Below are 12,568 nucleotides of genomic sequence, written 5' to 3' on the forward strand. Positions count from 1 at the left end.
ATGAAACTGAGGAACTAGAGGTTGTGTTCACTTGGCTGCTTAGAGACTCAGGTTTGTGGTCTCCTAATTCAGGCTATTTCCTGGGTTTTGCTTCACCCCTTTTAATGCAATACTGTGATTCGAAGAATTTGAGTTTCGTCTGACCTCATGACGGTGCACTTAAATTGCTGACTTGTTACAGGTGAATTTTTTTGGTCTTGAGTCCTTTTCAAAAAAATGGTGATTTTCTTGCAGGAAGCCAGTTGAGGGAAATTCTCCATGAATGTATGTCACAATGATGATGACCGACCAGATCCCTCTGGAACTGCCACCATTGCTGAACGGAGAGGTAGCCATGATGCCTCACTTGGTGAATGGAGATGCAGCTCAGCAGGTAGGTGCAGTAAGAAGGAAATTTAAGTCAACTTGTCTAAGTGGGAAACGTTAACCCAGAAATTGTTTTTATTTTTTTAAGATTTTTTTTGATGTGGACCATTTTTAAAGTCTTTATTGAATTTGTTACAATACTCCTTCTGTTTTCTGTTTTGGTTTTTTTTTGGCTAAAAGGCATGTGGGGGTCATAGCTCCCCAACCGGGGATTGAACCCACGCCCCCTGCCTTGGAAGGTGAAGTCTTAACCACAGGACCGCCAGGGAAGTCCGCTAACCCAGAAATTGTTTTATTTTGAGATTCTAGATCTGTGATTTTGAACCTTTGTAGTTCTCTAGAGGTCAAGTGTTTTTGTTGTAGAATTGCTATATGATTTAAGATATCGGAAGTTGTAGTTTTTGAGAACAGCAAACTTTACCTAATCCAGTTGGTATTCTTGAAGCATCAAAAACAAATGTCTGATTTTTGAAACGAATCATTTTGAAAATATGTACAAGTCTTGGGAATAAAATACTGTTTGCGTATGTCATATATTGTGCTTGACTGGTTTGCCTGATTGGTCAGAGCAGGATGGCCCGAGCAGCATTGCCCAGAGGGTGGGTCAGGTTTTCATCTCACACAGGGGGTGACTGACCCTGACAAGAGGCACAGGTCTGTGTGAACCCACCCTGGCTCCTGGAGCAGTCCTTCCAAATGTAGAGCCTGCTGCCCCGAAAATGATGGTACTTGTTCTCTGTAAAAACTCCTTTGCCACTAGTTACTTAACATTACAGAGTTGAAAAGTTATTCCTGAGCTCATTCCTGTAGCACTTGGGAAAAAATTTAAATGGTAAGTAAAACTTTAAAAATTACTAGAGACAAGTATTGTCTCTGATAACATTATTTAAATTTTTAATTGACAACTAAAACTGGGTTCCCTCAGTCTTGTACTAAATAAATGCCATTTTTTATACTTGTGTAGCTCTTTAGAAGCACAAAAGTAGAAGACTTCATTTTATCAAAAGTAGAATTGGGAACAATTGCTTGAAAAATATTTACGCAAAATAATAATTCAGAGAAGTTAATTGGCCATTTATTTGATGTCAGTATGTTGCTCTTCCCCACCCCCCATCTGTCATAGTACATTAACACTCTTTATCCATCATAGTACATTAATACTTTGTATATACCTCTGTTGGATATTGCTTTGCTGCTTAATAGTTTATATATATTACTTTCTCCTGCATTAGACTGTGAACCTCTTAAGAACAAAGAATATCTAATAGGTGCTCAATAAATGTTTGTCAGTTGAATAAATTTCCTCCCTTCTTGCCACTGATGCCGGTATCTCTCTTCCTGACTCCTGATTCTCTCTTTTGGCTCATTTCCACCCATCTACTGTAGTATCTTTTATCTTAAATGCACAAATAGCTATACCTCTCGTCCACCCAACAGAAACAAGCTCCCTCACTTGACTCCACATTCTCCCAGTTACCATCTTGTATCTCTGCTCCCCTTTACAGCAGAGCTTCTCTAAATAGAGCCTCTGCTTCCTTGCCTCTATTACTCTTCATCTCCAGAGTCTCCACTTGTTTCTTGTCATCTTTCTATTCCAGTCTGTCAGCAAGTCCTGTTGGCCTTATCTCAGGAACATTGCTGAAACCATACTTTGCCATGTCCACTTCATTTCCATGACCACTCCTGGACTCTAAGCCAACACCTCTCACCAGGGTAGGACAGTTCTTCTCACTGGTCTCACTGCTTTTACTTTTGCTCTACCAGAAAGCATTTGCCACACAGCAGTCTGCTAAAAACATAAACGTACCATGTCGCTGCCCTGCTCAGAGCTGTCCTGTCCACCTGAGATAAAATCTGAGCGCAGTACCATGGCCAGTCCACCTTCTGCGGTTAGAGCTTGCCTTTCTCCATCGTCCTCCCACTGCCCTGCTCCGGCCACTCACGGGAAGGCTCAAAGTGCCATGAATAGTTTCAAGATGCGGTGTTTGTTCTCCTTTATTTTCACTAATTAAAACAATGAAAAAGAGGACAAGTTGGGACTTCCCTGGCGGTCCAGTGGTTAAGACTTGGCGCTTCCACTGCAGGGGGTACGGGTTTGATCACTGGTTGGGGAACTAAGATCCCACATGCCTCATGGTGAGGCCAAAAAAAAAAAGCAGGGGCAAGGTATTCAAATATGACTAAACTTGGAAAACAATGCAGGTCTCTCAGATGTTGTCACCTGGTTCCATTTTGCATATGTACCTGGGAGACCTGAGACCACCCATCCGTGTAGCTGTGCACCATTTTTGTGTTTTGATTTCTCCCTCATTTCTATAATTTATTTTGCATAGAGTAGCCTTTTGTAGTTTTATAAGCCAGCATACAGAGCCCTTAGAATTTTCTAGTTTTTTCTTCAGAAGTAAACTCCTTTGCTCCCAGAAATGACCAGTGACTGAAAAGACTGGATTTCCTCAGAAGGCCTTGTGGTATTTCCTACTCTGTATATCTACCTCAGCTTCTAAGTAGAAGCTGTTTAATAATTTTGGTTAATAAAATCACATTTTGATTTCACCTGAGAAGGTTTCTATAAATCCAAGAAATGGGAAGATTTGTTTTAATGTTTTATAAACAGTCACAAACATCGAGCTTTGTCAGACCAGAGTACACTTACTCTAAACAAATCTCATCGGAAGGAAATGTTTCAGTCTCTCTAATTCGCAAATATGTTTGATTATTCTAGAAGCATTGACATTTAGGCATTTAGGTTATGTGGGCCAAGCTGTTGACTGGCATTAACCCTAAATTTCCCTTAGTGGGGCACAGTTGTTAACTGGGCAGAGTGCGTTTGGAATATTCCTCTCGGCAGGAACGGCCCAAGATGTATCATGCCTTGATGATGTCACTGTGGCTCAGCTGTGGCAGTGGCCTATGTGCCTGATGCTTCTTTTTGCCTCTTTCTGCCCCCAGAATCCCCATTCTGTGTCTCCCTCGTTCACTCAAGCCTTCACTTTTTCCTTTGGGTCCTAACATTTAGTTTTGGCAGAGTTAAGTGTGGTAGAGTCCCCAGGGCCTGTGTGTGGAACCTAGGCTAAGGGGCAAGCAAAACCAAAATAATGGAGAAATACCAGAGAGGAGGTGGGGGAGGGGGAGGGATGGGGGGGGGTCACCAAAAAGAGCAAGGACCAGGAGTGAGGATCCAAGAGTCAGGAGCTGCAAGAGTGTTGAGTGCTTGTCCGGGCGCCTGCTGTTGTTTGTTGCTTGCTCTCGGAGCACGTGTGGTGTGTTGCTCAGGTGGGTTTGTGTGAAAGGATCAGGAGGCTTTGACTATGCTGTCCCTTGAGGCAATACTTCTTTTTTTTAACAAGGACCATTTGGAGGTACAGGGCTGACTTCGATGATGGACATTGCAGGCACTGTCCCGGCAGACCCCTGGAGTGACGTTTTAAGGGAGAGGCCCTTGAGCCACTTCCCAAATTATACCGTTGAAGAGAGGGGCCCTCTGGCTCTACATTTCTGTTAGGAGTGTGTAGGTGAAGCTTACCTTGTGTGTGTTTACAACTCTTAATACATTGCAGCTGTGCTGAGGACATTCTAATTATTTCTATATATGCAAAAGAACCACCCCGGTTAGGAGAAAGCTCTTCAGTCCCCGCAGCCTTCATCCTCCTGATTTCTGTCCTGTTGGCTTCTGGATTTAATTAGGACGGATTCTTGGCAAGATTCTCTGCTCTGTTCTGGCTCTCTAAATAAGAAACACTGTTAATTTTCATTATCCGAAGTCATGTTAAGTTTGAAACCTTGTTTTGTCATTTTATGTAGGTAGCAGGAAGAGGATGATTCTTTTCTTAAAATGAAAAGCTGTCCTCATTATGAATGAATGAAGATTTAAAGTATATTATCAACTAAGGAATGAACAAGAATAACAATAACAAATACACAAGGTGGATAGAAGGAACTTAACAGTGTTATTGAGATATAATCCACATGCTACGTAATTCGCTTATTTAAAGTATACAATTCGATGAAATTGATTATATTCACAGAATTGTGCAACCAAGACTACCATTAATCTTAGAACATTTTTATCATCCTGAAAAGAAACCCTTTAGCAGTCACTCTGCATTCCCTTCTCTCCCCTATTCCTAGGCAACCGCTCATCTACTTTCTGTCTCTGTAGATAATTTGCCCATTATGGACATTCATATAAATGAAATCATACAATATGTGGTCTTTTACGTCTGCCTTCTCTCACTTAGCATAATGTTTTTAAGGTTCGTCCACGTTGTAGCACGTATCAGTATAGGCATACCTCGGAGATACTGTGGGTTCAGTTCCAAGCCACCGCAGTAAAGTGAATATTGCAATACAGTGAGTCCCGTGAATTTTTTGATTCCTCAGTGCATGTAAAAGTTCTGTTTACACTATACTGTAGTCTCTTAAGTGTGCAATAGCGTGTCTAAAAAATTGTACATACCTTAATTTAAAAATATTTTATTGCTAAAAAAATGCTAACCATCTGGGCCTACAGTGAGTCGTAATCTTTTTGTAATAGTAACATCAAAGATCACCGATTGCAGATCACCAAAACAAATATAATAATAATGAAAAAGTTTGAAAATTTGCAAGAACTACCATAATGTGACACAGAGATAGGAAGTGAGCAAATACTATTGGAAAAATGGCGCTGATAGACTTACTCCACACAGAGTTGCCATGTTAAATCAATTTGTAAAACACACAATTACCTGCAAAGCACAATGAAGCAAAAAAGCTCAATAAAACGAGGTATGCTTGTACTTCATACCTTTTTTATTGCCAAATAATATTCTAGTGTATGAATAATACTCCATTTTATTTATCCATTCATCAGTTGATGGACATTTGGATTGTTTCTACTCTTTTTGGCTATTATGAACAATGCTACTGTGAATGTTTGTGTGGTTTTTGTGTTGTGTGTTTTCATTTCTCTCATATAATACCTAGGAGTGAAATTGAACAGCTTTCTTTTTAAATTTATTTTCTAAATAAAGTACTTCTGCTTCTCTCACTATAATTTCTTCTACCTTTAAATAGATCAACATAGCTAAATAAAGTTTGCTTCCCTTAATGTGCCTAACCACATACTATTCTTGAGTTACAAAAGTCATGTTTCCACCTGAGCTTTTGTCTGTGGCTGTATAAATTACAGTGAATGCCCTTCAGTAATCAAAATATTGGCATTTCATACGTTGCATTTCATACCTTACATTTCAGAACCTAATGTTCTGAAACATTTTAGAACCTAATGGTATATTAATTTAACTATCTTCGTTAAGTACTTTTAGCACATCTTAGAGATTTTAAGAAGTGGCAGCTAGTTTTGAGCATGAAAGAGTAAGCATCAGCCCAATTTCCAACTTGTTCTATTGGTTTAATATTTCAGTAATCTCTGAAGAGGAATTAGAGCAGCCACCAGTTAAAGAAACTATTAGGTCAAGAGCAAAGTGTTCATCTAGAATTTACTGATTTGCTAATTTAATCTGTGACACTTACAACCTACACGACGGTGGTATGCCACTTTACATTCTTAGTGACACTTCTCACATATGTATTCATTAGGTCAGTGGGGTGGGGAGAGAGTTAGGCGCCTCTTTGTTCTGCCTAGCATTTAGCACACAGAGAGCACCTAGCAAATGTTTTGTCATTTTTTATTTCTTGTGTCTTGCTTTTCTTTTTTCTTTTAAGCTTCCTGAATATTAATTGCTAATGAGTATTCTTAATGCCTCTTCTTCAGGAAGTAGATCTTCTTAAATGTAAACAGAAAACTGTTTCTGGGATAGCCTGGAAGACAGGAGGTTAAAGTTACCTCAGTTGTGTCCAGTTGTCTTAACTTCAGCCTGTTTCGGTTGATCAGCATTTAGCACGTCATTTTATTGGGAGTGAGGGGTTTTTTTCCCCTTTTGTTTCTTCTTTCTGAAAGCCTTTGTTTCCCTAGACAGAATACACAGCCAGAGTTTTCCTGGATCATTCTTTTGAGTACACATTTCCAGACAGCACATTAAACACATTAAAACTTTCCACGTTCAGATGGTGCTCGTCATCAGCACGTCTTTTACAGCAAATGTACTTCTCCTGCTAATCCAGTGACCTTTTCTGTTCTGGTTGATATCTTCTTAATAACTTTTCCCCTGACGGCTCCCTTCTTGCATTCAGTAGTTCAAATCCTCTCACCACACAGGTTTGCTCTTCAAGCGTACTGACGGCCACTGTGTCAGGGGGAGCCAGAAAGAGGTTTACAATCAGTATAGTGTAGGAAAATGAATAAACGGCTCTTAGGAGCCTTGCCCAGGAAAAAGAAGGATATTCAAATGAGAATGGGACTTGCTGTTAAAATATTATTGCTGAATAATAGATAACATCTCCCTTTATGATAGAATCCTATTTAGAAGCTGGGGCTTGAGCTAGAAAATAGAAAAAGTTAGGCTGCTCAAATGTTGGGTTTGGAAAACCAAGTATGGGGAAGCTCAGTTTTGGTCAGACTCTTGAACATCACAATATATGAGAAATGTGTAACTTGTGCAAATATTTAAAGAAACTTATTATTGCAAACTGCTGTCCGTGTTCTCTCTACTACTCAAACTTATAAGGCCTGTTGTGTCAAGATTGTCAGCTCTCTTCTTTGAGACTGAGGTGGAAAGAGGATAAGATTTATGACTGAATTAAGGAGTGACTGAATAATAGATTTGTTCATTTTCAGAAGCATTTGTCATACGTCTTCTGTGCAGGACTGTATTAGATGTTGGTGACACAGACCTGAATAAGACACTGTTTTTGCCCTAAAGGAATGAGCAGTGTAGTTAGGGAGCAAAGTGTGGTTTACCAAAAAAAAGAAAAAAAGGCTGTATGTACACATGTGTAGAACCACAGGAGAAGTGCTTGGAGTGTATCAGTGCCTTGGGAGCGCAGAGGAGGGGTGGATCAGGGAACGGGATAGGCGGGCAGGAAAACAGACCAGGCAGGGAAAGCTGTCTGTGGGGAGGCTGAGCCTGAACTGAGACCTTGCTGGAAGTTATTCATGCTTTGCATATCATATAATCAGTTTTGGTTTTATGAAATGTAAATACTGTGTAGGGATAGTATAGTCAATGAGGAGCTAATGTTAGTGGCACCCCAAGCAGACCGTATCTAAATCTCTTTTCTGGAAACTTTGCTCTTTAGTATCCTTTCTAGAGAATCTGTCTGTCCTGTGATGCATCCAGCCTGGCTACCCACCCGTGGCTTCTTTTTTATAAATTTATTTATTTTTATTTTTTGGCTGCGTTGGGTCTTCGTTGCTGCACGCAGGCTTTCTCTAGTTGCGGTGAGCGGGGGCTACTCTTCGTTGCAGTGCGCGGGCTTCTCATTGCGGTGGCTTCTCTTGTTGTGGAGCACGGGCTCTAGGGGCGCGGGCTCAGTAGTTGTGGCTCGCGGCCCCTAGAGCGCAGGCTCAGTAGTTGTGGCGCACGGGCTTAGTTGCTCCGCGGCATGTGGGATCCTCCCAGACCAGGGCTCGAACCCGTGTCTCCTGCGTTGGCAGGCAGATTCTTAACCACTGCGCCACCAGGGAAGCCCCACCCGTGGCCTCTCGATGTCTCTTCCTCATAATTACTGATTCTGCAGAAGTGCAGATCCTGAGTACCCCTTCACCAAAGCTGCTCTCCAGCAGCACAGGCAGCCAGCCCCGTTTCTGAGGGCTTGCTTTTAACTGTAAAAAAGTGGAGTGAGTTTATCCAGGTCTGTGGTTTGATATTACAATCCTCTCTGCCTTAGGTTTGCCAATTCTACTCCCTACAAAGTCTTCCGAAAAGGTATAGCCTGTGCATAATCTCTGTCTCATAAAGGAAAACGTTGATGCCGTGCAGAGGGTGGTGTTATATGTGGCACCCACAATACTTATGACACATGACATATAATTATGACAGCTCTGAGCTGTCTGGGTTGAGAGACACTTCAGAATTTAATTAGCCAAAGGCAATAATAATAAGATACAAGATGCAGTCAGTATCCTTCAAATGGTAGCTGCCTTCAAAAAGGAGAGGATTAAGGAAAAACACAGGCGTGGCAAGGTTGCACTGCAAAATAACAGCAATTTAAAACGCTATGGTGGTTTTCACATTATGATTGTTTTCAACTTATTGCAATGTTTGACTGTGGTTGCACTCTGAACTCCAGGGGAGCAGGGGCTATGTGTCTCTTGTTCACGCTGTGCCTGGTGTCTGAGGGTAGCATTCAGTAAGTCCTTCAGAGTGGATGAAGGCTAAATGAAATGAACAAATCTAATTCATCTAAACCAGGGCCTGAAAACTGGCTACCTATTGCATTTGTCATATAGGCATTAAAAAAAAAAGTCTTTATAGTTAACAAAAAATAATTAGGTGCCAACCTTTAAAAATGGGAAGATTGACACAAAATTCTGGATCTTTCTGTTTATGTTGAAAACCCAGAAGATCTGATAACTGGGCTGGCAGCAGTTGACCGGCACAAAGTAGCAGCTGCCCGCTTTGGATGGGGAGTGTCGTCCTCAGGCCCCACCCTGTCCGCTTCACTCCATTTCCAGACCTGCCTGGGCTCTGTGGTCATCTGAACTTGCAACCTGGGAATTGCTAACTTTTTTTACTTTTGAAATTTCTTCTTGTGCTTACACATACTGGGTTTTAAATATAGCAAAAATATTTAAGATTTTTCAGACACATTCATTGTGTATCATACTGATAAAGTGATTTTAAGTCTCTTACTTTTCTACTTAATGACTTGTAAAATGAACTAGTGTGGGCTTTGGTTCGTATAGCTTTGTAGAAGGTTTTCAATTCTATGTCTTCCAACTTAGGACCCAAGTATTGGTTGTTTTGGCCTCTGCTCTTCAGTGAACAGTATTTGAATCCCCAATCAGTGCCACACTGAGCACTCCTCAGAGCGTAACAAGGGCAGGAGAAAAGACCAGGCGCCTTGGTTTTACTGTTTACACACTAGTTAGGGGACATTAAAGAGAGATGCAAGGTATCAGCGTTCCAGGGGATAGAGATGCAAATACTTATGTTTACAATCTTTTTTACAGTCTCCAAGAATTGAGTTTTCATTAGGTACTTATTGAAACAGAATTTTTAAATTCTATTTCAGTAAAATTTCCCTGGTACTACCTAGACGAGACATTTTTATTTAAGTCGTTTCTATATTGACTTTCTCTTTGAATAAGATTAAATTTGATAGTAGATTTCCAATCTCGAATTCTTAATTTTTTTCTTTTTTGGAAAATGTATATTTGTCATCTTGAATGTGGTATGAGAGCCATTGATGTGTCTTATAGTGCAGTAAAAATAATATATATGCACACACACACACACACAGGAAGAAAAGATGGGACTATTCTCCATCCAGAATGTGTTAAGACATGTGTTTTACTTATACATAATTGTTTTCGTGTTGGCAGACTCTCTATTTTTTTTTTTGTCCAAATGATTGACTTAAAAATATGACAATATAGCAGTTAGATATGTTACATCCCCAAAAGGATAGTAGTGAGCAAGCTGCATAAAATTAGTTACATTAATCTCTAAGTTCCAAATGCAGATGCAAAACATAAACAGCCTGATGAGGAGCCCGCTGCTGAAGCAGCCTAGTGATTTTCCAGCCAGCTCTGCTGTTACGCTAAATTGAAGCTGAACTGTGGTGGACCTCCAGAAGAAACAGTTCAGTGCCACTTTAGTGTTCATGCCTACATTGGTATTGCTTCTCAGCCCTGGGCCTTTTTCTTTAGCAGGTGACCATCAGATAGATCATTGCTGAGAGGAAATCTGTTTTATGTGCAACATGTGTTTAGTACAACCATTAACTAGAATAATTTGACCTGGATCCATTCTTTATTGCCCATTCCCTGCCCCTTGCGGTATAGTAGATGTGCATTTGGATAAAATGGACAGTCTGCATTTACAAAATTACTTTGCCAAGTGTTTCTGCTTTGCAAATAACTAGGCAACTAGTTAAGTGGAGATAGCAGAAAGTTGGGGGTACTTGGACTAATTTTGGGGGGCAGGTTGACTAGAGAGTATTTATATCAGCAAAGGGTTCCATTCCTATTACAGTTGACCCTTGAACAACATGGATTTGACTGCGCAGGTCCACTTCTACGCTTACTTATATTTTTCAGTAGTAAGTATTATAGAACTATACCATCCACCATTGGTTGAGTCCACAGATGTGCAACTGAGGATACCAAGGACCTGCTAATGCAGAGGGCTGACTATAAGTTACAGATGGATTTTTGACTGCGTGGAGGGTCGGTGCCCCTTCGCCCTGCATTTTTCAAGGGTCATTTGTGTTTTTAAAAAGTGGAAATCAATTCTTCTGAGCTAAACCTTAGCTGTGTAGAGAAATGGACTTGTGTTGTTATCTAGCTGTGTTTCATGACTTCTAATTTTTAGAAGGAGTCGTTAAAATACTCTTGTGTTTTTCTAAGTAGTTAGAAAACTTCCACACTGAGGCATGTTACTTGGATAGAAGTTTCTTTGGTCTTTACGTATATTGGAATATTGAGTTGTCCTTCTAGTTCATGAGGGAAACTGTGACACATTGAAGCATGTGCTTTAGTTAGTGATGTTGTTTGGTAGCTAAATTGGCCAGAGTTTTGCAGCTCATTTATCTTTTCTGACCTGTTTTGCATTGGCAGCATGCATCTATTTATAACTCATCTTAATTCTCATCACTTTGGCAAAATGCTATATAAAAAGCATCCTTATAGAGTGGCTGTTTCTTTATAATTTATTTGGTGACTTCAGTCATGACTGAAAATAAGTGTAATTTAAATACAAATATATATTGTATGAATTACAGAGGAACAGCATCTGTATTTTTCTTATAAGGTTTGCATTGAGAAATCAGACCTTAGGCTTATATATACCCTGTCTGTGAATAATATCTGTTTTAAAGACCCAGGGAATCAACTGAGGATGGAGTTGGGTGATAGAGCACATAATCCTTTAATAGATGGGTGTTCACATCCTGTTTACTTTTCAGACTTTCTCTTTTCTTGTTTTCTTATTTTTCAAGTGGTTACTCCAGGTAAGGCCCTGAGCATCTTCCCACTTTTTATTGACTGCCTCTCCACACCATGCTGCTTCAAGTTGCCTTGGAACTTTAAAGAAGCCTCCATTAAAGAGACTTGAAGATAGACATCACAACTGATGTATGCTTTTTCTTTGGAGGGAGGCAGTGGCTCATTTTCTAAGTTATTCTAAAATCACGGGGGAAGCGTAGGCTAAAATGTTTTGGAATATTCCAGAGATTCTAGTGTCGTAACAATGTAAATGATATATTAAAGGTCAGATTTTGGGGCATTGAAAGAATGCCAAGTGTCTAACCTAATTTTTGGCATTTGCCTCAAACTTAAATGTTACTTTTGGACTTCCCTGGTGGCACAGTGGTTAAGAATCCGCCTGCCAATGCAGGGGACATGGGTTTGATCCCTGGTCTGGGAAGTTCCCACATGCCGCAGAGCAACTGGGCCCGTGCACTGCAACTACTGAGCCTGTGCTCTAGAGCCCGCGAGCCATAACTACTGAAACCCGCGTGCCTAGAGCCCGTGCTCTACAACGAAGAGTAGCCCCCACTTGCCACAACTAGAGAAGGCCTGCGCGCAGCAACGAAGACCCAACACAACCAAAATTTTAAAAAAGTTACTTTTTAAGCTTGCTGATCACCAGAAGGCTTTTAATCTCAATTTTATGCTCGACTTTTAGTTGAGTGGTTATTTGTTAAATTATTGGAAAGAATGGCTTTTTTCTCTCTCCCTCTCTTTTTGGCTGCACCTCACGGCTTGCAGATCTTAGTTCCTTGACCAGGGACTGAACCTAGGCTCCCAACCACTGGACTGCCAGGGAAGTCCCCAAGAATGGCTTTTATTTGACATTTTCATTTCTTTGTTCGCTGTGTGGTGGAAGGAATGAATAGTAACTATTTGAGGGCTTATGATGTGCTAAGAATGGTACTAAGCACTTCTATACATCATTTCTTCCTGTGAACATACGCCTTGTAAGGTAGTGATCATTTTTACAGACAGAATCACGGGTGAGAAAGGTTAAGTACTTTACAGCTGGTAATCACAGGACTGGGATTTGAATCCACTTATGTCCTACCTTCCAGGAAGGGTGGAGTTGCTTGGATTAGGCATATATCCATTGTTTTGTTCAGGTAAACAGGAGAGACATGG

At 40.5% G+C, this 12,568-nt stretch overlaps 1 protein-coding gene across 1 annotated transcript in view; it reads left to right on the forward strand.

Moving 5' to 3' along the window:
- The first annotated feature begins 262 nt into the window (after positions 1-262).
- The window catches only part of FNDC3B (fibronectin type III domain containing 3B), a 290,599-nt gene continuing 278,293 nt past the window's right edge, over positions 263-12,568 (forward strand). The window contains exon 1 of the mRNA XM_065876048.1: positions 263-373. Within this exon, the coding sequence (XP_065732120.1) occupies positions 263-373 (111 nt within the window). The remainder of the gene's footprint in view (positions 374-12,568) is intronic.

Source organism: Phocoena phocoena, chromosome 4 (assembly GCF_963924675.1).
Source record: "Phocoena phocoena chromosome 4, mPhoPho1.1, whole genome shotgun sequence".
NCBI lineage: Eukaryota > Metazoa > Chordata > Mammalia > Artiodactyla > Phocoenidae > Phocoena > Phocoena phocoena.